Raw genomic sequence first — 27,070 nt, forward strand, 5'->3', positions numbered from 1 at the left:
GTTTAGGAGGTATGGTAACAAATGACAGCCTGCTCATCGAACCTCTTTACATGGTATTAAATATATTCATATAAAATATTTAGGCATTAACACAGGTCATTGGCGTCCTTTCTTTTACTGAAAGAGACTGATCAATACAAGGATCAATACAGTTTTGACTGCACTCAACAATAACAGCTCTCACTCTGCATAACCGCATACAGATAACGTCATGCCGGCACAATGCAGCGTTAGCTGCAATTCGCGCACCTTATGGCGGCGACCTGGCACACATTGGCAAAGTCCGGAGCTGTTCGAACACACGAAAAGGCGCAATCAGAATTATTGCTCACCGGCCAAACATCTCGGCATCATAAGACATAAACAGCATACACCGCTCTGCTTTCAATAATATCACCTTCTGCACGGAATACGCGGTGCAACTGAGACCACAATATCCGAACGTATCACACAAAAGGCGCGCTCTAAGTCTTTGCCATCGAGCGTTTAAATATGCCACATCCGAAATCCTCACCCAAATGCGGAAAGCAATTCGCACCGTTGTACCGGTATTGAAAACCGCAACTTCAAAGCAGGAAGTTGCTCTCCGCCCTCAGCGCATCCCAGAAGCACCCCAGCACGCCAAACCACCAACCACCACACAGTCACGTCTCCGATGCATCGAAAACTTCAACACAGCCCGTCCCGCTCACTTGCAGCACTTGGATCAGCTCACCCTTCTGCAGAGTGACCCTCGGGTAAGAAACGGGTCTCGTAAGCTCAGTCCAAGCACATTGATAGGTCCGCCCGCTTACCCCTCAGCTGACCGATAGCGCCGTCCTCCTGAGGAGCACCTCACGCGCCTCTTCGGGCGTCAGTCCGTCCGCACCGGCCTCAGCCAGTGCCGTATCGGCCGTCTCTGGACTGTGTTTTATGGTGTCCAGCAGCAACAGTGCCGAGCCGGTGGGTAGTGTGAGCAGCACTGTCGCCGCGAGGAGCGGTCGGAAGGCCACGGTCGGTCGCCGGGCGCCCTCAGGGTCGTCCCCGAGGTCAGAGAACACGGCCAGCAGGTTCCGCTCGATGTCAAAGCGGAGCTGCGCGGCGCCGCCCTCGTTGAAGGAGTTGGCCATTATTAGCTCGTCGTAGAGGTACTCGCAGAGCTGAGAGGCGAGGGCGTGCCATACTGAGTCGAATACGGAGGCTGCCAGCAGCCCGCGCAGCTGCTGCAGGCACTGTGTGAGTACCTGAGGGACACACGGGGTGTAGCAAGATTACTTTACTACTCGGGTGTAGTGCTTAGCGCCGGGTGCGCAGACTGTGAAGGCATCGTCTCGGAGTGGTAGGAAGTGGGCTGTGGGGGGAGGAGTATTACCGCGGGTTGGCCGGGAGGCGAGCCGAATATGTATGTAATTACGCATGGCAGCAGAAACCCAGACGGTTGTAAGTAATGTTTCGCCTATTCCGCTATCCCTCATCGACGCGTGGGTCATGGCAATACACAGGGGAGTCCAAGACTCAGCAATATGTTCGTACTGTCCTCGGCCAGATTAAAAAAGGCAACAAATTAATAGGAGCGCGTATCCCATTTTGTGTTACCTGCAGAATCGGACAGGCGGTTGGCGTAAGACTCGGAGAGACAAACTCGGCCGGCGAGGGCATGGCGAACCATTTGTCTTTGCGGTAGGGTCGGCTGCGAGCTTTCACCTCGAGTAGGATCTGTCGGTGCAAATCAGACAATAAGAACAAATCTGATCACTTCAGTATATCGACACGGATGGTACAAATCGGTCCCAGTCGGCGCGTGAACATTAAAGCACACACCCAAAACTGAGTTAAACTCAGACGGCACACACCATCTACGAAAAGAAGCCGGCTACATAAGCTTGACAAGAACCCAATGACAGCAATATCCCTCTTCACTCCACCGGGTCTAACCAATGTCCACGCAACTTCGTCGATATAATATTCTGATGACGATACAAACACAGCCACCCAGTCCAGACCCATGTTTTCTCACCTGATTCACGATCGCCTCGATGATGTCGTCTTCGATCCGTCCGAGCCGCTGGACGATCTCGTCGAACGCCGTCACATTCAGGCCGTCATCAGCGTCGTCCGGCGGCCCGCCGTCGCCGGCCGGGCCCTGCGTCGGCTCCGGCTCCAGCAGCAACTGCACCGTTCAGTATGGAACGGAAGAGTCAACGAACGGAGAGGCTAGGGTTGAGGTGAATGGTGAGTTATAGCCTCAGGTACGCGGCTGAGCCAGTGTTACCTACTTAACTTCCGTATGTATATCGCGTAACGACCTCAATAGCAAACATTACTTGTTCAAAATGCTGTAGAAGCCCTTCCAAGTATAATCAAGCGTGTATGCTTAAAGCCACGCAAGCGGTCAAGGCCGCTCGCGTGGCAGTGCCCCTAGCGGCCGAGTGCCGATTAAAGCTATGATCCACGATATCCAGTTTCCTCTCACCTGGTCCAGGGACAGAGTGGGCTCCTCCTCCTCCTCTCCCTCGCTCTCCTGACGCTCTGCCCGGCGCCCGCTGGCCTCTGCCGCCGTCAGTCTGCGGCGGAAGAACTGCAGGTGCAGAAACACAGGCTGCTCGCCCCACTCGGTGAGCGCTCGCCGCAGGTGGTGGGCCGTGTTCAACAGCGCGCAGCAACGCTCTCTGTTGGAGAAACGAGACCGGGGTCTGTTAATGTATTTGTTGGGGTTTTAGGGCGCGTTGACAGCAGGGTCACTATGCACCCATGACAGGCAGGGTCTGTGTCAGAAGAAGAGATTGGTTTCAACGCACGCACATAATATTTCTTCCGCACTTACGAAACAATTCTATTGGTAACTAGGCGACATAATACATTTCTGCTAAAAAAACAAACTGGTGCAGCTTAGTTGACAATTGCAATCACCAGTTACCGCTCGCCCTGTCAATATCCCGTAGCCTGTCACCATCCCGCCGGCTACTCACCCGAGGGGCTCCTGTTTCTCGTTTCCGAGCAGCTGCAGCAGGCGGACCCGCAGGTCGTCCAGAAGCTCCAGCTGCAGCTCCAGAAACTGCAGACGCTGACCGGGCTCCGGCAGCAGCAGGTAGCGCTCCGTCATGGCCTGCAGCATGTTCAGCACACCGTCCGCCAGCTGCCGGCAGCGGCAGGGTCAGCGGGGAGCGGTGGGAGGGGTCGCCAGAGGACAGTTACGATCATCAGCCGTAAGGTATGTCAGTGATGCACTGCACTGTCATCGTAAAAACGACTACGACAAATCTTTGTGGTCGTCCTCTAGACCTCTATCCCACCCTTAAAAAATCATTCCCTCCCCTTTGTTCTCGAATATCAACAATCCCACCATTTTCAGCCATCCCCATGCATCCAGCATCTGCTATTTTCATCCCTCCCTCCTGACCCCACTGACCTCTTCATCCTCCTTTCCTCACCTCAGTCACCCCTCCGTCCGCCTCTCCCTGCACCGCCCAGGCCGTCTCCGAGGCCATCATCTGATCCACGCGCTCCAGCGCGTACTTGCGCTCGATGGTCACCCAGCGGAGCAGGTACCCCGGCTGGCAGACGGCCAGAAGTGGACCGGGCTGCTCGCCGCCGCCCCCGCCGTATCCCAGCTGCGCCAGGCCCCGCTGAAGCTGCAGCGTCTCGTCAACGGTGTGAGAGAAGGAGGCGTCGTCGAACTGTAGCTCGGGCAGGTCGCGCAGCAGCTTGTCCACGGTGAGTTCGACCAGACCGCGGCAGAACTCCAGGCGGGGTCGACAGTCGGGAAGGGTCTGCAGCGAGGAAAAGACAGCTTTAGACACCTTTTGTCGGATTTTGCAGTTCAGGGATAGCGAGCAATACGATGCAATGTTTTCTAGATGAGGAACAAATAAATGTACGCGTTACTGGATAAACAATGAAGAATAAATGGATGAATGGATGAAATAAATATAAATGGAAGAATATAAGGACATGGACGAATAGACCGATAAATGAGTAACACATGGATGAATGGATGAATGAATGACATCACAACAAAGGAGGTGAATCCCAGCAGCCGACTGACCTTTGCCAGTGTCGGCTCGACGCTGGTCTCCAGGAACTGTTCGTGGTCAGTGATCCACTGCAGCACCTGGCCCATGTACCACTCGGGTCGCGCCAGGTCGTTGGTGCGCTTCTGCCCCTGGAAGTGGTACACAAACCGCCGCACCAGCGGGCGCAGCAGCAGTCGGACGGGCAGACTGGCCGGCGGGAAGGCGGCCAGAACTGACGGCCGGGAGGGCGCCGGTTCCTCACCGCAGCCGGCCAGTGCAGCCAGCCGCGCCAGCGCCGTCTCCAGGTGGAGCTGCGCCTCCGGCCCGGGCGGCGCTGCGTGCACGGCCATGTTGGTGCTGATGAAGGGGTAGCGCAGCTCGGCGAGTGCCGCGTCCAGCTGGCCGGTGAGCCGGCGCAGCAGCAGGCCGCGCCAGGCTGACACCAGGCCGCGGCAGTACTCGGCCAGCGCGTGGCACCGAGACTCGCCCACCACGCCGCTAGTGGCCTCGTGCAGCTCGCGAAGACGCGCCAGCGCCTCGTCCAGATGGCCGGCCGACACGCGCTCGCGCACAGCGTCGCTGAGCTGCGTGAGTCGGCGCAGCAGCGCGCGGTAGCTGCGCTCCTTGAGCCGCAGCTCCTCGGCGGCCAGGGGCGGCGCCAGCGCGGCGCACAGCTCACTGTTGGCTGACACGAATGTATCGCACTGGGCGCGCAGCGGCTCCACAGTCTTCTGCAGTGAGTCGATCTGTGCAGTGGCCGACTGGGCGCGGGTCAGCAGCTGTGACAGCGCAGAGTCTGAGCTCTTGTTGCTGATGGCCAGGTCACGCTCCAGCTCGTCTTTGCGAGCCAAGAGCTGCCCGCGAATAGTTTCCAGGTGGTCAATGTCATCCCCCTTACTGCCAAACAGCTGGTTTGCCTTCTTCAGCATGGCACTGCTGAACTTGGTATCCATGCTGCTTGACTTGTCCAAATGCATAGTGTCTTCCATCACAAATCTGTTGTTAACAGGGTATATGAACAATGTGCATTTCATTAGGCTTTTGATTATTGAATTGTTTGTGGCCTGTGGGCCATTCTTGATATCTACAAATAGGTAACTTATAATTATATTGATAATTTAAGACAAAATAAGATCCTGTTTCAAGAGCTACAAGTCCTCTCAATTTCAACAAACTGCATTTGTCAGCATGTGTGATGTTTCCATTGAAAGTGAAACTGAGGGGTGCTGGGTGAGAGCTCAACCAAGTAATACCTAATTATCATAATAGCAGCTGCTAGTAAATTGTACCATTTGTGTGCCATGAAACTGGGCCATGTTTTCTTGGCCTTGTTCTGAGTTGTTCCTGAATAAAACCCAATGAAACTTTAGAAGAAAGCTCCAGTCATAAGCCATAGACCTTAACTTAGACTTTGATCAAGACTTGGGGCCTGGGGGTGGAGCAAATTATTATCATCAAGGATGGATAGTGAACTCTTTTGGGCCTAGGGTGCAAAAGGGCAATTTCACCAAACTCTTGGAATCAGCTATCAGGAAAAAAAAAAACATTAGCAGTCAGTCAAAATATTGACGTATTAGCGCATAACTATGACAATGAGCACCAATTAGATCAGGATTTCAAGGATCGGTCACAGACTACTGACGCCCAAGCAAATCATATGAAATGCAAGGCCCTATATATACCATGATATGGTTATCAAACCACCCAATCTGATTCAAAATCCCAAGCTTGTTTGAATTCAAAGCCCAATGAAGCACATTGTGTTGACGTGTTGACTGTTGTTCCTAATATTCTGGTGCTATGTTGCAAGGAGATTAAACAATGACATGTAGCAACGAGCTAACCAAGGCCATATAACCGAGCTTGAGCTAACGACATCAACCTCACTCAACCTCAACGACGTGACCTACGTTACACCCAAGGTATACGTTACACCTATACATAGGTGAAAATCTCACAACATGCCAAGAAACGGTAGGTAAAGCCGATAGTATTCGAAAAAAATATGCACGGGGTAAAACGTACCAAAAACGTACGACTTTTTTATAAAATTTTAAGCACTTCTTCTTCTTCTTCTTCGAGGATTAGGGCGCGTAAAATTTTAAGCACGGGAAACACGCAAAAAAAAAATGAAAACGCGCAGAAATTCCATTGCGCCATTTACGAATCATCAGCGCCATTTCAATGCTGTTCATATTTTGTATAAATCGCTTTATACAGCCAATCGTCATGACAACAATCAACTTACTTTATTTTTATTTGTTGATGGCTGCTAAAAGGTCCGGAAATTGATAAAACGAATATAAATGGGTATTTTCTAATGTGTTCGTCGTATAGCAGCCCGAGTGCATTCTGTATGTTTTTGTTTTGTCAAAAGACTGTGAGGTGTAGGGCCGGCCTCTCATTTCTTAATTCGTCTTCATCCTATTCAAGCGGAAAGATGTATTATAGTCGAGGACGGTGAAGGTTGAGGTTTGTTAGTTTGGACGTTTTTTTTAATACTTACAAAGAAGAAATTCAAATTTAAAATAAAATTGAACTATAAAAAGTGTAAATTTGAATGCTTTCTAGGACCCCTTGCTCATCAGGTACCAATTATCTTTTAAATCATGTGAAGTATCCTACCCTACCAGTCTCTTCGCTATTTGTACATTTATGGGGCTTAAAATAGTTAAAAAATTTTGGTTGAATGTTTGAATGAATTGGAATGGATGAACGGAGCCAGAGCTCATGCTAAACCTTGCTAGCATAGGCCCTGACCAGTAACCCATACTGTTGAATTGCTCTATCCCGGATATGGAGAGAATTTTGGTGCCAAAATGTAATGTGGCCATCAGGCTTCAAAGCTTAACACAGTGCCGTCATTCTTAATTTACTTAAACTGGCTCGGACCTCTTCCAGGATTCCACCAACTACCAACCGTCCCCGTCAGTAGTTTCATAGGTATATCAGTGTATACCATGTCGGTCATCATGTCTACCATCATGACTATTGACTATGGTACCTCTTCAGTGGAGAAGTTCTACAGGCGGTGAAAGAAGAAAAGGACCTAAGGGTGATCTGAAGTTTGGGAGGCAAGCAGCAACAGCAGTCAACAAGGCATCTTGGGTAATGGTCATGATAAGAATTAAGATGGCCATTCAGCCTGCTGGACAACACGGCCCTGCCAATCTGGTTCAAGGCGCTAATGTGAGAGCCCCTGGACTTGGAGCAAAGCAATATTGTGTGGGACCCTTTTGAAGTTGAACTGGGTAGATCAGCTTCTCATCGAAGTAGTCCAAGGCTGAGCGACTAAGCTGGTTCAGGAAATATGCCACCTACTGAAAAAGATAGACCCAAAAGCTATCTTTCTTCCACTACCGATGTTGGCGCGGTAACATGTTTTCTTTTTTCAATGTGCTGCATGGGAGACGAACTGAATCCGGAGGAGTTTTTTAACCGGATTACGACAAGAGATACAAGGGGGCACTCCTGGCGTCTTGTGAAGCCTAATGCCGTCACCCGCGTCCGTCAAAACGCGTTCTCAGCCAGAGACATCAATGACTGGAACGGCCTACCACCATCCGTCGTAGGCGCTGACTCTCAACGCATTCAAGAATCGACTCGCCTTCCATTGGAGACACCTCCACTTCACCCGCCCCTACCATACGATCAGTAACACTGTCAATCACGAACTCGACTGGAGCGGACACTACAGGCCTTTGGCCTCTCTAGTTGTCCGTGCATCTTAAGTAAGCGCATGGGTGACTCAAAGCCTGATACATACCCTGGTTGTTTTTGTTTCAGATCCTCTGCTGTACTGTACATGCTCGCAAGAGATGCAGAATGCGAACAAAAACATTTCTGATAACCATGACAGTGTTGGTCACTGCTTTGGTTATCCTTCAAATAATTCACTCTGTTCTCCTTGACCAGCTAGACGAATATGAACATGATCCCAGTCACGTCATCCAGAATATTGATGACGTCAACGTATATGCGGTGGTAAGTGTTATTTTTTGAAAATGTGTGCATTTTAATTGCCGTTTGTTAAATGGTTTTCTTCGGTCCAGGCTCCAAAAAAAGCGAAATAGCTACCGTAATTGCAGTTGAATCATATATGTACTTCTAGCATTCCCCAAAAAGAAGAGATGGGTGCTCATTCAACGCATTGTTTATGAGATATCCCACTAGGTTGAGATGATTTGACCTTGTGCTTTGACCATAGGCTATTTTCTTCTTGTCCTCAGGAGGCTGAGCGACTTCTCTCTCAGCTTCTCGAAACTGTTCGAGATAAAGCTACGGTAGATGATTCCGGCCAATATCAAATCGTTCAAAATGTTATCAGCAACGTAAAGGACACACGGCAAGAGGTGTCATTGGCCTTGCATGCCTCTGTAGAGAGCTTGAATCATCTGCCTACCACCATACGTGATTGGGAGGTAAGCATATTTTGTTGCTATTTTGTGTTTTTCATGATTATAAGCAAATGCATCAGTGATGCTTAGTATCGGCAGAACCGGGAAGATCACATTGTCATTAACTCATGGCCCTAAAAACCACGAGCTTATGATTTGATGGCATGAGAAGGTCTAGGCCGATACGATAGCTAGATCTGTCCTATGAAGTAAAACCTCGGGTAATTGTTTTGGTTTGATCATTTTTCGACCTCACTGAGAGGTAATGATGCGTATCGTTGGGGAGCAAGGCAATCCAGCCTTATCCAGCCTGCACTTTGATGTGTTTCGTCAGATTTCACTTCAGTATGATAATGTTTGATTTATTCGTTTGGTTCACTGGGTTGTTATTCTAATGTCAAGCATCCAGGCCTGAATTTGACTACCTACCTCCAATGCCGGCGCCCCCGCAGGGGCCGGTGTCGGTTTCGATGTTCGTTTCGGCGAGCATGGCCGACCAGGCGGCTCTGCGTCTACTGGCACTCCACCTCTGCTCTGGGTGTACTCTGTCCCTCCACCTGGTTCTACCGGTGGGTGTGCGGATCAGTCGCCCCGTGGTACCACACCAGAGCGCGCTTTGCCGGACGCTAGAGTCGTCACCGTCAGTTAGCTACCAACTCTCGGAGCCGTATCCCAACAACCTGCTGCGTAATGTGGCTCGAAATGCCACGCATACGGAGTTTGTGCTCTCATTGGACGCCGACATTACGCCTAACGTGGGATTTCGACAGCAGTTTTTAGCGATGGCGAATCGGAACAATCTATGGGGTGATTCGGCCGACCTGACGGCATTTGTGCTGCCTTTATACGAAGTCGGGGAGGGTGTTACGCCACCACGGGATAAAACTACTCTCCTGGAGCTGCGTCGGCGTTGGCCGCAACTGCTGCGTCCTTTCTACATAACCCTGTGCGCGAAATGCCAGGCTCCGACCGATTTCGAACGGTGGGAGACGATGGGAGTATCCGGTCGTTTGGAGGTGGCCTATGATGTCCCATGGAAGGACCCATGGGAGCCGGTGTATGTGATACGTCGTGGCGCGCCTCTGTACGATCCACGTTTCAAACAGTTTGGGTTTAATCGCATCAGTCATGCGTGCGAGCTTCATGTGGCCGGATACAGGTTCCGGGTGCTGGGTGACGCTTTTGTTCTCCATCACGGCCTGAAGGGAGAGGAGCCTCCGAGGGCAGCGCAGAGCTCGGAGCAGCACAGCAATCGGCTGCTGTTCCGTCAGTTTAAACAGGAGCTGAAGGTGAAATATCCAAAGTCGGCTCGGAGGTGTTACTAGTCACGAGCGAGAGAGACCTCAGGTACTGCCTCATAGAAATCTATGGCCTTATTCGATCTGATGTTCTGTGATATTTGTCATGGAGCCTGAAGTAGTCCGGGCTCTCGAAGTGTGTTGATCTGTAGGGCTTTATTACCGACTTATCGTGTGAATTTTCACTCACCTTTGCTACTAAGTGATTCATACATACTCTGTAGTCTTTTACTTTGTAATTTTGATCATCGTTATACTAATCCATCGAAGCGTGTGTACGTTAGTAAGCAAGCATTGTATCCAACATGCGTCTGAGCGTGAATACATTTCCATGTTTTTTTTTTTTATCTGGTGCGTTCTTTAGGCTGGTCAGCTCAGAAACGCCTTCTATCTGAAAGGTAGTTAATGGCTTGCTCGGCTGTCGTTTGTATTGAGGTCCGGTCAGACCTCTTCTATTTTTATCTATATGACAGTCGTGTAACAGTGGGCTGTTTTCCACGAAAGTTGCCATAGTTTTAGCAATTGCTTGTTTACGTGTCAATTGAAATAATCACCCCAATGACTTGTAATCTCTTTTGGAAGAGCTCAGTCTTCATTCCACAATTGATATTGACTTGCTCCGTTTTTTTTTTTTCCTGTCGCATAATAGCTCAGTCGAAGGCCAAACAGATGGGAGCTGAAGCCTTTGGTTTGCAGACACTCTCATTTCTCAGTTTTGCTCGTTGGACGCCGAAAAGCCTTGCATGGTCACTGGATAACTCACAATAAGATCCTTTGGTGTATGAATCGCTAAGCTCGTAAAAATGTGTATTTCTTTTTTGATTTTTGATTTGGTCGTTGGAGAGGTTAACTCACAAGATGTGATATTTCTGTCATTGGATTGACGAGTTCATAGTCAGGACAAGAGGATAGTATATTAGTTCGTTTAATAACTTAGTTCATGAATATGTAGATATGTTTCGGTCCAGCAGTTGTTCCGTTTATTTCCCGGAGACCGTCTGCCCGTGTCATGGACTGACAGATATCCACGGACTCCACCGCATCGGGCTAGCTTCCCGACCTCATTCGGTGCATACCATCACTGCTGCGCACATTGGCATCGCAATTATTGTCAGTTGGTCTAGCTATTCAATTGCACTGGCAGGGAGGTGAATCGCCGAATGTCATTTCACCAAACGCCCGTTTGGCTGTGAACCATATTGTATTGATCCGTTGTATAGTGGTGGTGACGTAAAGAGACGGTAATCGGTAGCCTGTTCGCAGTTGATCTATCACGCTTGTGTGCTGGCGATACCGAATTTCAATACTTTGTGCTCTTCGTATAATCGAAGAGTAAGCATATGAACTCTTAAAAGGAGCACTCGTAAAGTCGTAATTGCCATCATTTCAGAATACGGATATTTTCACTCAACAGTTCTATGCATATTTGAATAGCAGAGTATGTATAAACCAGTATAGTATAGCGCCTTTTGGGGCGACTAACGGAGCGAGCGAGGGGGTGAGTCTTGCACGTGCGAAATTTCGAGGGGGTACCTCCAACTGACTTGTGCACGGCACCCTACTGACCGGTTTCTAGCGATGTGCCAAATTTGAGCACAATCGGCCCAGCCGTTTTCGAGATCTGGGAGCGGCACCCTGCACGTGCGCACGTGCAAAATGGGTCCCAACTGACTTGTGCACGGCACCCTACTAACTGGTCCCTAACCGTGTACCAAATTTGAGCGCCATCGGTCCAGCCGTTCTCGAGATCTGGAAACGACCCCTGCACGTGCGCACGTGCAGCAGCACCCCAACTCTGGCACATGGATATGCAGTGCCTAGTGGGTGCCTACCTACATGCCAACTTTCAGCGCAATCGGCCAAGTAGTTACCGAGATATTGCAACAATTACAAAACTGACGCCTCTTCGTTTTGCAAGTGGCACGTGCATAAGGGGTCACCCATATGCATCGGGAATAGTCCAATACTTGGTAGAAGGAATGAAGCTACCCTACAAAAATTACCGCGTGTAAATCGGTCAAGTGGTTGCTGAGATATAAGCCTCGCAAAAGCGTCCGCACGGCCGGCCGGCCGGCCGCTCATACTCAGAAATTTCTGCTAATCTAAGGAAAGACTACGCTCGCTTCGCTCGCTCCGTAACAACTAGGGTAAATTCTATCGGTCCCTAACGGTTTTCGGTCCCTAGCCGATTATAGTGATCACTCATTAGCTGATATTTATTATTGAAGTGTCCATTTCGTGGGACTGGAACCCTGGTGCTCGTGTGACGGGCCATTCAGAACCCACATTTCTAAGGAGCAGCTCATGTAAGGGGCGGGTCGGCGCAGCCGGTGTTGTAATCCCAGTCGCAGTTGGAGATGGCTGAGTTGTAGCTGAGGGGCGCCGCGCAGTCAAACACCACCGGACAGCCGTTCGAACACTTGTAGAACTGGCGGCAGTTGTCCTCCTTGGCGAAGTGGTACTGAGTGGTGTCCGTCGGGCACACGACTGAAAACGACAGGAGGTGTGATAAGGCGAGAGTTGAGCGGTGAGCGTTTGCACGGGTGGCTATCGAATGCAAGATTACTAGGACATATGCACTACTGTATGCACAATACAGCCGCCAGAATTCAGGCCTTATAAGTTGAATGTTTCAAGCATTTTAATTCGCGCCTACGAGTTGTTTGGTGCCTCGCATACCTAAAACAAATCTTACATTTTCTTCCGAAGCCGCTAAAGGCGCTGGCTCACGATCTCGTTTGTCAGTGAACTACCGACAGTATAGAACCCTCGCAGTTAATCGCTTGTCTATGAAACAAACTACCTAAACACTACGAGGATCTAACGCGATCGCTGGTAAGCACGCTGATGATCTACATTGAACTCCGAGTGTTTGTTCTCAGTACTCACATGAAGTTACGGCGCATTGGGAGCTTGACGCCCCCGTTGTTGCTGGTGCTGGAGTTGTCGTTGGTTCTGGCGTTGTCGTTGGTGCTACAGTGGTCGTCAGTGTCGCTGTAGTTGACGCCTCCGTTGTGGTCGGTGCTGCCGGTGATGCAGCTGTTGTGGTTGTTGTTAGTGCTGCTGTTGTTAATGCTGTTGTCGATGATGTTGTTGGCTCCGGTGTTGTCGTTGTGGGCTGCTCAGTTGTGGTGCATCTGGAAACGGTCGTCACGCTCGTAATATTTCACCACATAATCCGAATGCGTCAGTGTGGCCGTTCTAAAGCACACAGATAGCGAAACCTTCGTAAGGTTTTAATGAGTGATCTAAGCTTTTTCATCAATTTTTATATTGCTTCTAAGTTCTAACATAGATAACATGAATCATGTTATCTATGCTTCTAACAATGATTGTCTATAAAAGTGCTCGATCTAGGGAAAATGGAGACACAGTAACCCCTCGCCGTGTACCCAACACCCATACAACATATCCCGCGCCCTGGTGGGGTCTGTTTATAACGCGACCTGGTGGGGGGGGGGGCTATTTTTTGCCCCCCCCTCGTGTCTCCGAAACTACTGGACGGGTCCGCAAAATTCAAACGGCGTTCGAAAGGCCTGTCAAATTTGTCGAAGGAAACCAAATTTCATTGACCTTGGGGTCACCGATGACGTCACAGCTCAGGTCAAAGATGAAATGTTTCACCGTTCACGGGTCATCTAGGGAATGCGCTATAACACCGAAGAAAACGCATTTCGTCGAGAATCAGCGATAGGGCGTCAGTTGCCTAGTACATATGTTGCTATAAGAGGTCACTGACATTACCAGGTCAGGTCACAGGTCAGGTCACCAAGGGTCACAGGTCAGGTCACATGAACCTAACTTTAGGTACTAAGGTTGTGCGATGCATGTTGTATGGCCAATTTTTCATTTCCAACTCAATGGTGTTGGTTATAACTTAAAAGACTATCAGGTACGGCTTGGGTCACTTTCTGGTGAAGGTCAGGTCAAGTTCAGGTCAAAAAGGGTCAAATTTTAAAGTTGATAGTTTTGCATAAAATGGGTATTTCTAACTAACTAACTAAGACGTCATTTCCTGCCAACCTATCATAGCCTTTGGAAAAAAATTTTGGTCACAATGTGTAAAATTGATGTCCGGGAGGGTACTGAAAGTTTGGTGACGATCGGCGCAACGGTTCTGGAGATATATCGAAAAGTCTGGAGGGGGGCAAAAATAGCCCCCCCCCCCACCAGGGCGCGGGTTAAAGGTCAACTTTCAGTTCATTTGAAGCGTCTTTCCGAGAGAAACCTGATGGCGGTAAAAACAAATATCATGCATTGCTATGTAGAAACATTGTTTCTGCATGTGTCTAATTTGGCAGTTTTCGTCCTCCGTGAGTCAAACCGTTGCCCTGCGGTCAATCTGAGGCCAAGTCTGCACTCTGCAAAAGTTCTTTGAAAGGGCTATCGAACTAGCTTTTCTAACTTTTCTAACGAACTAACTTAACTTTTGTTAAATGTGCTTTTCCGCGATGCTTTGGGTACTTCGTTCACGACTTATGCGCTGGTTCATGAAAAATGTCAAAATCGGAAAATTTAACCAGCAAACCGTACCTATCTAATCCCTAATGAGCTTAATAATGACCGGAATAAATAAATTACCTTAATACTTCCGAAACAACTTATAGCAAGCTCTATTAACCCTCGCCATTGCAGGGCATTTTTCATAACGCGGCCTGTCAGTGGGAGGTCGATGCGACCCCCCGCCCCTCCCTCGCGATTGGCGCCTATGGCACTTAGAAGCACCAAATTTGGTGGGTAGGTGGACTTAGCACATCCTGAAAGTTTGAAGGAAATTAGTCCAAAACTGTGAGCTGGACAAGTGCATAAACAAAATTGAAATTTGACTATGATTTTGTACCGGTTTTCTGACCTGGTGACCCGACCAGCCGTACCAGCCGTCAGCCGTACCTGAAATTTTTAGGTCATATGTAAAAAGGTAGGTATGTCAAAAGCATAAGCTGTGCCAAAGTTGGCGGCGCTACGCGCCGCCGTTTTTACTCTATCTTTGAAAACCTTAGGGGGGGAGGTCGCATTGACCCCCCTGCCAGGGCGATGGTTAACGTTTTTTTCCCGCGTCTTTTATCTTTTTTTAGTTTCTTAGATAAGTGATTGTAGCCAATGATGCTCCTCCCTACAATGGCGAAGTTGACTGAGACGAGACCATAACTGAGACGTACGTACTTACATGCGGGCACGGGATAAAAGAAAAATACGAGCCATACGAATTGTTGGCTACGCTACGATACCCTATAATGCAACGCATTGAGCTTCAATCCTCGAGTAGGCCGGTTATATGATAGGATCGCATTTTCTTTGCTCGCTCAACTTGACCTAGCGACCTGATCTTAGATGAGTTGGGGCTTCATTTTTCACTCAGGAGTCAGGATGCAAAATTGATGCATGATATGATATGACAAGTTTTGCGAAGCTATGCGCCGCAGTTTTCTCGACACACGTAAAAGACTGGGTGTGACCGAACATGATGTGACCGAAAATGTCACTGTTCCGTATAAATTTGTCAAGAATTTTCCGCTCGTAATCAAAATGTCTGCTGTGCTGTGATCCCTTGACTTTTGATCTGATTTGTCTCCCAATTTGCTGTCCGACTGAGTTCAGACGCGTGCTTCGTTTGCCTACGTTCTTCCCGTCCTTTTCGTCCAGCCGCGCTCAGCAACCCGAGCCATGTGGGACCATGTGTGGGCTACAATCCATAGGTCACCGTCCTGGGCCGACGCGACGGCCGCGTCCAAACCCGATCAGTTTTTCACTATTATCACCAGGAAGAGGACCCGACAATCCTCTTTCTGGCACGAGCGAATATAGCGTCAGCCGACAACGAGACTGTCCGTCCACTTCCACAGGGAATCGCAAAACCGATATCGAATCGAATTGCAACAATCACCTTTTCTTCGCTGTCACCATCGGACCTGGAGCGAGAGGAGATCTCGTTTGAAATAAATGCCTTCTTGGTTGAGCAAAACAAAACCGTCCTAGAATGAACGAAATGCGTAATTCAAATTAACGGGAGCATCAAACGAGCTAGTTTTCGCCAATGGCATGTGTCCCGTTAGGGCACCGCACCTTGTTTACATAGTTGCTCGCTGCTGCAATCGCTTTGAAATAGCATGACTCACTGCACCCAAACTGACAATCGTCTCAGCTTGGGTGAGTGGACTTAGTGAAGCTGGTCGAGTATGCTGGTGCCGGCTGGTCACGGCAGCTTTCGAGCACGTGAGTTAGCCGGCTGAGTCAGCTGGTCGCTGGGGTCGTCGTCCCTCCGTGGGACAATCGACCGACGAGTCGACCCCGTCTACCGCCGGTGAGTCAGGGCGGGCCCGGCGGCTGGACACTCACCCGGCGGCGGCGCTGGTCAGCACACAGGTCGCCAGCCACACACGGACGGCCTGGCTCCCCGCTCCACGCATTGCCGCGGCACTACTGAGCTGAGCGGTCTGCGCCGCCGGCTGCTGACCGGCCGGCCGTGCCCGCCGGCGGCGTACAAAGGGGCAGCCGCACCACCAGTATCGACCGCGCTGGCCGGCACGTGCCGCGCGCCCGGCTCTGCGAGGGGCGCATAGCCGCGCCCCGCGCAGCAGAGGCACGCGCCATCTGGCGGTCCCGCGGTCCGAAACATCCGAGCATCTCATCAACGCGGCAGTTCCACATCCGAGGAGGTGAAGGGGAGGGGCAGCACCGTTCCGTGCTTCTATCCTCAGGATACAGAAATCCTTCTCCTCCACGCCGCAACCCCCTCCGGGCTGGACAGGCAACTTTATCTCATGCGGGTTTGCTCCCTTGAAGCGGCACCGCTGCTCCCGAGGGAGCGCACCCCGTAGCCGGGTGCAGTGAGTACCTTGGGGCTGGGTGGCCTGTCCTCTGGACGGGCTCAGCCCCGGCGACTCACTAGGGTGCCTGCTCAGACCAATATCTCCCCCTATATCCTATCATCCTCCCGGCTCTGAAATGGTCTAATTGGACCGAAAGGGCCTAACCCAACAAAACAAACAAACAAACAAACAAACAAACAGAAGGGGGCAGCGGAAACGGCGCCCGCGGGCGGCTGCCGGGGAGGGTGCCGGTTGAGCTCGGTGGGAGTCGGATGTCTCGTGTTTTCAAAGTGATGCAAATGTGAAAAAAGTGTCGGGGGTCAGCGTGCACTGCATAAACACTTCGCCTTTTGCACATTCCTGTGCATTGCTACTGTTTTTTGTTTGTTTTTTGTTTTTTTGTATGCTTGTTTCTTTCTAGCCTTTGGTGCAAATGAGCGCAAGCCGCAAAGCGTAAACCGAAATCTTCGTAATACGCAGATGATAAATCTGAACATCAGTGCAGTGGACCGTGGTCACATTTTCGAAAGGCTTATCTTATGTTATCTTATCATCCGCTGTGCGGCCGATTAACTTGTGATGTCGTCCGTGGTTTCGTCCCTTCTACCAAGCATAGTACCTAGGTACTATTCTCGATGCCTTTGGGTGACCACCGCACGTGTCCGGTATCACGTGCAAAATAAAAATGTGCTAGTTTCTTCTAATAAAATTGATTCAGCAATTACTGGAGTGGTTGCGCTGAAGCTTGGCATATCACCTATCGGTAGGCACCCACTGGGCATTGCATTTCCATGCATCTTGGTGGGGTGCTATTGCACGTGCGCACGTGCAATGGTCGCCTTCACATATCGAGCACGGCTGGGATATGATAGCGCTCAAATTCAGAACACCACCGTTTGGAGCCATTTTATAGTGGGGTAACACGCACGAATCGTTTCTCACTTTAAACACGTGCGGCATAGGCGGCGGAACGGAGGGAGCAACGGGGCACCGTGCCCCCTTGATTTTGCCATTTTAACATTATTCCTATGGGCATTGCATGGAAAGAATGGGACCAAAAGTCGGCGGTACCCCCCCCCCCCCCCTCCTTAACCCGGCAGGCGGTGGGCCTCCCGGCCACCTTCCACGCGGTGGGGGGGCATTTTTTGCCCCTCCCGTATCTCCGAAACTACTGGACGGATCCGGAAAATTCAAACGGCGTTCGATAGCTCTGTCAAATTTGTCGAGGAAAACCATATTTCATTGACCTCGGGGTCACCGATGACGTCACAGGTCAGGTCAAAGATAAAATGTTTCACCGTTCACGGGTCTTCTAGGGAAAGCGCTATAACACCGAGGAAAACGCATTTTGTCGAAAATCAGCGCTAGGGCGTCAGTTGTCTAGTACATATGTTTCTATTAGAGGTCACTGGTCATACCATGTCAGGTCACAGGTCAGGTCACCAAGGGTCACCAAGGGTCACCACATGAACCCAACTTTACTAAGGTTGTGCGATGCATGTTTTATGGCCAATTTTTCATTTCCAACTCAATGGTGTTGGTTATAAGACCATCAGGTACAGTTTAGGTCACTTTCTGGTGGAGGTCAGGTCAAAAAAGGTCAAATTTCAAAGTTGACAGTTTTGCATAAAATGGGTATTGATTCGATGCAGCTCGTCACGGGGAGTCTAATGGTGGTCTTTGTTTTGCGATACGAGGTCTAAAATTGCTAAAAAAAAAAGAGTTTAAAATTTGACGTCATCAATTTTGAACAGTTTTTGCGCTGTAACTTGGCCAAAAAAGAGGTATCGATCTCAAATTTGGTATGTAGATAGAAGGCGGTAAAGACTATCACATATATTCCGTTTTTTCGAAATTCAAATTTTTTTTTGGATTTTTCGGCTATTTTATTTTTAAAAAAATCTATTTTTTGATTTTTCGGGGTCAAGATCCAAAACTTTCAAAAATCCGAGATAGCAGTTCTGTAGCCCTGTCAATTCTACAGCTTTTATGTCTTAATCGTTTTTCAGTATTTGCAAAGCTATAGGCCTGACAGCTCTTGCCGCGAAACCCTTTTTTGGGTCGAAAACGGCAGAACATGACGTCACTCTGACGTCATTTCCGGCCAACCTATCATAGCCTTTGGAAAAAATTTTGGTCACAATGTGTAAAATTGATGTCCGGGAGGGTACTGAAAGTTTGGTGACGATCGGCGCAGCGGTTCTGGAGATATATCGAAAAGTCTGGAGGGGGGGGGGGGCAAAAAATAACCCTCCCCACCAGGGCGCGGGATATAATAACACTGCGACAGTTCCCTCACTGTGAATAATCGTAGTAGCAGCTGCCTTTATCTTGATCATATGCCAGCGATCCGGAGCAGTTGCCTGAGGTGGAAGGATTGGTCGAGCTACACTGCTGGGAACACATTCCTGAAACGCAGGGCGGGTGTCTCACAGACGTATGACGCAGTATTCAAAAGCTGTACGCTGCACTTTATGTAAACGAGTTAACGAGGGCTGCGCTATAGCGAACATGAGCTAGCAGCTAGTTACTTCAATTTAGGTATGTATGAATAATTGAATTGATCGAACTCTCTTCATATAATTAGGATTGCACTAGAAGTCGAAGTAGAAAACATTGAATCCCTCAATTTATTATTATTTTTTCTGGTGGCAAACACATTGGGATAAATCGAAACGACCACTGCGTGGTCAAACAATTACAAGCAAAGAAACCTATCAATGATAAAAGAACAGGAAGTAAACAATTATTTATTAGTTGATACGTGCCTAACCGGTAATTCTTACGCATTGTGCTGGTCATTACTCATTTAAACCCATGAGCCACACTTTAAGGGCTATGCAATGCTCTGACCTATAAGGGCACTGCTGAAGTTAAATAAGCATGAAGTAGACGGAAGTGGATATTTTACCTGACTTGTTTTTATCGGCCTATTATACCTAACAGTTTTTCATTATCTTTATCATTTGCTGTTCGCTACCTTATGTATTTTTGTGGCATTTGCATAGCGATTATGATCCTTGGGTTGCAGCAAATTGTGTTTGAACAATGAATAAAGGGAAAGCACTATAACTTGCAATCTGGCGGCCTGTCAGCCTGGTGGACAAACGCAGTGACGGTTTAATGAGTGTGTATGTGTGGTCCAAAATGAAAAGAATGTTGCCAGGGCACCAGCACAAGCTGGCGGCTGCTGGTTAATGTACGGGCCAGTCTACAGGCTACGCACCGACGATATTCCGTGTAAGTCTGACGTATGCTGTCACAAGTAACTACAGCTCTATATGGATCAGCCATCAACATGGGCGGCACCACCGATTTTGAGTAGCGAGTACCACGGACCTGAGAAAGTGAAGCATTACCGTCGCCATAGGGGGTGGACATGTGGGGCAGCTTGCCTCCCCCTCCCCCACCTCCACCCCGGTACCCCCTGAGATCGATACAGATCCGATGAGATTTTGGGGTCGTGAAAAAAATGGGACTGTTTTTTCTTAGAATGGATGTGAAGTCGGGTTCGGTCAGAGTCGACAGTTCTAGTCAGAGTTGGAGTCGCAGACGTCAAAATTTTATTAAAGGCCTAGAGATAACGGCCTCTCAAAAGCGCTACTGCAGCGTAACAACTTAATCAGTAATCACTCTTTACTTTTCACGTGGCACGTTTCACGACGGTCGGGTCACCTCGTTGCATCAAGAGTAGTCAATTACTGGGTAGAAGGGATATGGGTCTACCCAACAACAGACCGTAGGTCAATCGGTCCAGCGGTTGCTGAGATATAAGCCTTTCAAAAACGTTGCAGGCCGGGCTGTGTCGGGCCGCTCATACTTATATTTTTCCCTTTATATCGAGAATGACTCGCTTCGCGCTCGCTCGTAATAACTATTGAATTGGCCTCAACGATAGTGGGTAGTACGCCGCTAACTTTTGATAGTGGAGGTGCGGTCCCCCCCCCCTCCCTAGTCCCCGCGGTGGCACCGCCCATGGTCATGTTTTTATATAGCTACCACATGCCTCAGCCATCGAAAACGATTACCGAGTACATTACCAATCATTTGCATCCTATTGAACCCAACTCAGTGCCTAGCATTTTGTGCTGCATGCAGACATTGAAGCTGTGATTTGAGCTCACTGAATTGCTGCAACATTTTGCTTCACAATGCGTGGCGCAAGACATGTATGTACGCCCGTAAAATCCCCAGCAGCCGTTCCTATTGTCCGGCCAGTAAACGCTGACAGTAACAGTTAACACTGCCCCATGCACGCCACTTTAGTGTTTTGGTGCCCACTGCCCATCATTTCTAAAATATTTACTCAGTTGTGGTCTTGAGCGCTTATTTATCATTGAACTTCGCTTGCATGGATCGTTTTGCGCCGGCATGCCTCGTCAGTAGCAGCTCCTGCCCTTCCTGTCGCTAGATGGCACTAGCGGTTAGCGCCTGGAACGTAGACTGTGCCGCACGGTTTGAACCGATCCAAGCTTTTTTAGGGAATACAACAATAATAGACTGAAAGGAGAAGTGAGCGTGGGAGAGAAAGAGAGAGAGGGAAGAAAAAGAGAGCAGCGGCAGCGCGTGGGCGAATGGAATGGTTTACCCCGAATAGACCTCCGTTGCCCAACTGGGTGCTCGGTAGTGACCAGTGTTTTGTGACAGAACTTCCTTCATTCCAATTAGATATTGCATAGACCTCTACATATACCTATGTAGAGGTCTATGGATATTGCTTAGAAAATCGTTCCAAGTGTTCTTAAATTGTATCTGGCGGAGAGTAGGTAGGTACCCAAACGGTATGAGAGGTTCGTAAATAAACTGGTCAAACGAGCTGGTTGAACCAAAGATCTTACCGAAGATTGGCAGCGTCCACATCTTACCGTAACAGGTAGTCAGCCGGTAACTGCCGACCTCCTCAGCCAGAGCAGTCTCTGACGCATCCAGACACGTCTCTTCATGGGCGAAAATCTCACATGACCCGTTACTGGCGTAAGTAAACCCACTGCAACAGGGGTTGTTCGTACAGCGACGGGCGCAGGAGGACCGAGAGGGGACCGGTGTCGCGGTGCTGGGAGTCCCAGCGAACAGTCCCACCTGTAGACGGTACTGGGAGCGGGACAGCTGCGAGAGCCCACAACAGAGCCAGGATAAGAGGAGCACGGCGCACAGTGGAGACATCGGTGTTGTTAGGCCGGGGACGGCATTGGTGGCGGACAGTCAGGGAGACGCTTATTGTAGAGCGTAAGCGGGAAGGAGACGCCGGCGACTGTTCAAGACGAACCGATGTTAGGCTAGATCATCAGAGTCAGCTGGGATTGTGGGGCAGGTACCTCAGCGACACCTGCAGTCTGACAGGAGCTGGTGAGCAGTGGTGAGTTGATGATTGAGTCGAAGCCCGCTGAGTCAGTGAGTCCCAGCTCGCTGAGTCGGCGATTCGTAGCGCGCTGTATCGGTGAGTCGTACCCACAGCCCAGTGAGCTTGACGAGGAAGTGGGTCGCAGCTCACTGACTCGTTGAGTGTCTCGCAACCTCAAAGTCCGCTGAGTCAGTGACTCGTAGCCCGCTGAGCCGGCGCACGGAGGTGTCCGCCGACGGAGACCGTCCTGCCGAGTGACCGAGTGGTCAGCGCTGGAGCCGGCGGCGCCGACAGACTGCTCAGTGTCCGGTCCCCGCGGTCGTCCGGGCGTCACTGGCACCGTACAGTCGCCATGTCAGTAGTCGATACGCTACTCAAAAGCGACTCAAAGCCAGTGTCTGCACATCACTAAGCGAGCAGTGCAATCCACATAAAAGGCACGGGTCTATGTACTGTCGGCTAACTAGCATGATATTCACTTCATGTGAGTTTGCTTTCGTTACAATAGAAAATAAATCGAAACGCATCTACTTCACCGATGGATTACACTAAGTATCAAGTGATGTAAATGTAATTATGATTAACCATGCTGAGGGGGGGGGGGGGGCAATTTGGCCCCCCTGTGGTTTTTCCTGAATAACAAGAAAACGCCGCCAAATTTTCAGTACCTTACCGGGCATCAGTTTGACACCTTCACACAAAATTTCAAGTCTTAGGTCACCTTAGGTCAGGGGTTACTAAGGTCAAACTGAGGTCATGTTCGAGCAAAAATGAGCAAAAACATGAAATCTTGAAACGCTCACCAAAGCTACAGTTACTTAGCAATTTCAAAGTTCTTTATATGGTCATGTAGAGAAAAGATGGGGCTACAAAACTGCCATCTCGGATTTTCATTTTTTATTTTGACCCCCAAAAATTCAAAAAACTTTTTTTTAGAAAAACGCAAAAAATCCCAAAGGCTATTGAATTTCGAAAAAACGAAATATATGTGATAGTCCCTGTGCTCTCCTATCGACATACTTATTTTTAGATCGATACCTCTTTTTTGGCCAAGTTATAGCGAAAAAAACTGTTCAAAATTGATGACGTCAAATTTTTTAACTCAATTTTTGGCAATTCTAGTGCACGTAGCGCAAAACAAAGACCACCATTGAACTCCCCGTGACGAGCTGCATCGAATCGATACCAATTTTATGCAAAAATATCAACTTTGAAATTTGACCTAATTTGATCTGACCTTGACCTGACCTTGACCTGACCTGCACCAGAACATAATCTTAACTGACCTCAAAGGCTGCCTGACCCACATAATCGCTTTTGACATATAAAATGGACCATAAAACATGTATCACATGATATTCTCATATTGTGACCCTCAGTGACCTGACCTCTGTGACCTGACCTGGTATCAGTGACCTCAAATAGCAAAATATGTGTTTGGCGAACAATACCCCATCGATGATTTTTAATGAAATGCATTTTACTGGATTTTACAACGCATTTCTTGAAATGCCTGTAAACGGTGAAAAATCGACATTTGACCTGACCTGTGACGTAATCGGTTTGACCTAGGTCAATGAAATTGGGTCACAAGGTAGTTTCCTGTTAGGGCTATCCAACGCCGTTTGCCGCTTGTCGCTATGTTGCGTGGTTCTCGAGATCTTGGGGGGGGGGCGAATTGCCCCCCCCCCCCAGCAGGGCGCGTTGCTCGGCAGACCCCAACGGGGCGCGGGTTAATCTTTTGATGTAACATACCTACATAGAAATAGTGTTCGAACCTGCTTACCATTGCCTATTGAATGATGTGTATATGTTACGGGTCATATGCTAACTTGGGCGGTATGCAAACTACCCGGGCAGTATGCATACTACCCAACAGCCCGGGCAGTATGCATACCGCCCGGGTAGTATGCATACTACCCGACCCCTTGGGCAGTATGCATACCGCCCGGGTAATATGCATACTACCCACCTCTCTTCTCACGGGCAAGATGTTTACTCGGGCAGTATGTTGACCACACTTCGTGAGGCTTGTTAATGCATGATAACTCGCGTATTATAATATATGTGGATGACAGACGTTTTAACCCGCGCCGTGCTGGTGGTCTGCACTTTCCGCCAAGTGTTGGGGAAAGTGCAGGTCTAACCCCCCCCCCCCCCACCGTCTAACTCGGCTCCTGGGCCACGTAGCGACACGCGGTAAGTGGCAATCGAAAGAGCGTCAAAAGTAAGGAAACAATCATTTTCATTTTTAAGGTCAGGTCAAAGGTCAGGTCACCAGAGATCATCGAAGGTCAAATTTAGTCCATTTCAATAATTTTGGAAACTGCCAACGGCTCGGGACTCAATAGAACTACAGCGCCGCCGAAAAGCGCATTCGATAGCCCTTTTACAGATCATTTCTGAGTAATGATCTCAGATTTGACCTCAGGTCAACGGTTTAGCCTCCAGAGGGCAAAAACTGTAAAAATATCGGTTTTCACGAACAATGTTTTTCGGCAATATATTTTGACTAAAGAAAAAGCCACGACATTGCTTTTGCCAGCATCGTGTCCCTCTCGTCGAGAAGCGTCGAATGAACTATTTGTTGACCTTGAAAGGTCATTTCGAAAATTTGACCTCAGGTCAAGTTCATGATCTGACCGAAAAGGGTAATGTTGCATATCAATCGATCCGTATCGTCGAGCTGAGCACATCTGACGTGTTTTCATCGCTCTAGCACGTCTCTATCAAAAGTTATAGCCAAAAAAACTGCTTGTGACCGTTCATGACCTTAGATGACCTCAGGGGCATAGAGCGGAGTCACAGGTGCATTTTTTACGATTCAGTGTGTCATGTTTACCTATGAAGTGATGTTTGAGAGCGTTTTGAACGATATTCGTCCAAAAGAGGCGCATTTCAATTTTCTCCTATTGACTTACAACGGAGAGGTCGCATAATTGACCTGACCTTAGGTCACAGACATAAAAAATCCGAGGTATACATTTTATACATACTGCTACTCATATCAATAGCTTAAAGTTTCTAAGTGATTGTTCAGTCGGTGTAGCTATAGCGAGCCTTCCAACTTTTTCTGAGGTAAGGTCACTTGACGTCACCTGGTGACCTGACCTTGAACGACCCGGGTCTGAAATTTTCACATGTGCGGAAATGATGTATGAACAGATCGCACCGTCGTTTTTGAGATATTCGCAAAAACCCTGAGGGGGGGGGGCGTAAAAACGCCCTCCCCCCCCAGCACGGCGCGGGTTAAGAAGTAATACGACTTGGTGACTGATCAAATAATGAAAAAGCTACGTCCTATGATTCTTGCTGTGTATATGTATCATTTTTGAGCAATCTCGTCCTTTATTTTATATTCAGTTCATATTTTAGATAACTAAGCCGCTGCTTGTATTTGATACAAGATTCCTATATCGCATGAAACATACTTTAGGTGCGATGAATTTTTTCCTCTTTCCTTATCTAAACACATCAAGGTAAGCATGTCTCTTCATTTATTATTACAATGAGTGCTCTTATGGCATATTGACGAGCATTTTCGACCAGCTTTCACGCAGCGACAGCGGCCAGTGCACACTCTGCGACAGACACTGGAAATTGCCTTGGCCGCTGCCTCCCCCCCCCCCCATGCCATACGCGCTACCTTTCTCAGTGAGAGGGGTCACCATCCGGAATGTTTTACAATATGGAGCAAATGAATGACAATGGGTGCCTCAGATGCCTTCGTTTGCTGAATTGGCGAAGGAACTGCGAGTGCAATTGTGTTCGGAAAGTGAGATGGCTTTTCAAAATTTAATTTGGTGGGTTTCCATAAGAACTTATAACGTCCTACATATAAATAATTGCATGCAGCTGTAGGTATTGAAATTGTAATAACGCCCTCTACGGTCAAGGTGCCAAGCCTAAGCCACCAAATGCTGACACAATGTCGTTTCATTTCACTCAGTTCACGCTTCATAATGACAATGACTTGTTGGCCACTAGTTATTCAACAATGGAATTTGGAAAAGTGATTTCAAGATTAAATTCCAATCCTCATTCCATCCTACAATCGAGCAATCACGTTTGACGATAAAAATTCTTTCCGGTTGATCTATTGCTACCCAGAGAGCCATTTATGTATATTCGTAATGTGGACATAGATTACACAACTTAACCCGCGCCCCGTAGGGGGGGGGGGGGGGCGAAACGGCCTCTCCCTGTTCTTTTCCGTCGATATCTCCAAAACGGCTGGAGATATCCCCACCAAACTTTCAGAACCCCTCCGGGCATCAATTTTACACATTGAGACCAAAAATTTTTCCGGAGGCTATGATATGTCGGCCACAAATGACGTCAGAATGACGTCATGTTCTGTCATTTTCGACCGAAAAAAGACCTTCGCGAGAAGGCCTACAGATTTGAAGATACAGAAAAATGATCAAAATATAAAAGGTGTAGAATTGACAGGGCTACAAAACTTTAATCTCGGATTTTTGAAATTTTTGAGTTTTGACCCCTAAAAATCAAAAAAGCATATTTTTGGATATATTAGCCGAAAAATCAAAAAAGTTTTTTAAGTTTCGAAAAAAAACGGAATATATGTGAGAGTACCTACCGTCTTCTATATACATACCAAATTTCATATCGATACCTCGTTTTTTGGCCAAGTTATAGCGGAAAAACTGTTCAAAAATGATGACGTCAAATTTTCAAACTCAATTTTTGGCAATTCTAGACCTAGTAGAGCAGAACTAAGACCACCATTAGACTCCCCGTGACGAGCTGCATCGAAACGATACCCATTTTATGCAAAAATATCAACTTTGAAATTTGACCTAATTTGACCTGACCTTGACCTGACCTTAACCAAAATGTGACCCAGGCTGGCCCCAAAGGCTGCCTAACCCACATAATCGCATTTGTCATGTAAAATGGACCATAAAACATGTATCACACCACACTTTCATATTGTGACCCCCGGTGACCTGACCTCGCTGTGACCTGACCTGGTATCAGTGACCTCAGATAGCAAAGTATGTGTTTGACGAACAATGTACCATCGATGGTTTTCAATAAATTACCAATTTACTCGATTTCACAACACATTTCTTGAAATGCCTGTGAACGGTGAAAATCCGACCTTTGACCTGACCTGTGACGTCATCGGTTTGACCTAGGTCAATGAAATTTGGTCACAAGGTAGTTCCCCGGTAGGGCTATCGAACACTGTTTGAATTTTGAAAATCGG

The 27,070-nt window shown here is 48.4% G+C and overlaps 3 protein-coding genes across 8 annotated transcripts; 1 reads left to right on the forward strand and 2 right to left on the reverse strand.

The window, feature by feature from the left end:
• Window positions 1-45: 45 nt before the first annotated feature.
• LOC122381371 (RAD50-interacting protein 1-like) lies at window positions 46-6,161 on the reverse strand. Of its 3 annotated transcripts, none has more exons than XM_043365446.1 (8): window positions 6,018-6,161; window positions 4,025-4,988; window positions 3,411-3,749; window positions 2,949-3,115; window positions 2,453-2,648; window positions 1,997-2,149; window positions 1,576-1,695; window positions 46-1,223 (listed from the first exon to the last, which is right to left on the reverse strand). In XM_043365446.1, exons 2-8 carry the CDS (start codon window positions 4,979-4,981, stop codon window positions 798-800), a joined length of 2,358 nt encoding a protein of 785 aa, XP_043221381.1. In that variant the 5' UTR covers window positions 4,982-4,988; window positions 6,018-6,161; the 3' UTR covers window positions 46-797. The 3 variants fall into 3 exon arrangements, with proteins under 3 accessions (XP_043221381.1, XP_043221379.1, XP_043221380.1); XM_043365444.1 differs by having other exon boundaries at window positions 4,025-4,974; window positions 6,018-6,076; XM_043365445.1 differs by having other exon boundaries at window positions 4,025-6,117.
• A 28-nt stretch (window positions 6,162-6,189) lies between these two features.
• On the forward strand, window positions 6,190-9,928 carry LOC122381376 (beta-1,4-glucuronyltransferase 1-like). Of its 4 annotated transcripts, none has more exons than XM_043365454.1 (4): window positions 6,190-6,271; window positions 7,779-7,976; window positions 8,222-8,413; window positions 8,842-9,928. In XM_043365454.1, the coding sequence occupies exons 2-4, from the start codon at window positions 7,818-7,820 to the stop codon at window positions 9,712-9,714; spliced, it is 1,224 nt and encodes a 407-aa protein (XP_043221389.1). In that variant the 5' UTR covers window positions 6,190-6,271; window positions 7,779-7,817; the 3' UTR covers window positions 9,715-9,928. The 4 variants fall into 4 exon arrangements, with proteins under 4 accessions (XP_043221389.1, XP_043221387.1, XP_043221388.1 ...); XM_043365452.1 differs by lacking the exon at window positions 6,190-6,271 and adding an exon at window positions 6,347-6,372; XM_043365453.1 differs by lacking the exon at window positions 6,190-6,271 and adding an exon at window positions 6,379-6,464.
• A 1,961-nt stretch (window positions 9,929-11,889) lies between these two features.
• On the reverse strand, window positions 11,890-16,228 carry LOC122381377 (integumentary mucin C.1-like). Its single transcript, XM_043365455.1, has 3 exons — window positions 16,024-16,228; window positions 12,577-12,824; window positions 11,890-12,174 (listed from the first exon to the last, which is right to left on the reverse strand). The coding sequence occupies exons 1-3, from the start codon at window positions 16,092-16,094 to the stop codon at window positions 11,990-11,992; spliced, it is 504 nt and encodes a 167-aa protein (XP_043221390.1). The 5' UTR covers window positions 16,095-16,228; the 3' UTR covers window positions 11,890-11,989.
• Window positions 16,229-27,070: the final 10,842 nt, after the last annotated feature.

Source organism: Amphibalanus amphitrite, unplaced genomic scaffold, assembly GCF_019059575.1.
Source record: "Amphibalanus amphitrite isolate SeventyFive unplaced genomic scaffold, NRLGWU_Aamphi_draft 000119F_arrow, whole genome shotgun sequence".
NCBI classification, from domain to species: Eukaryota; Metazoa; Arthropoda; class Thecostraca; order Balanomorpha; family Balanidae; genus Amphibalanus; species Amphibalanus amphitrite.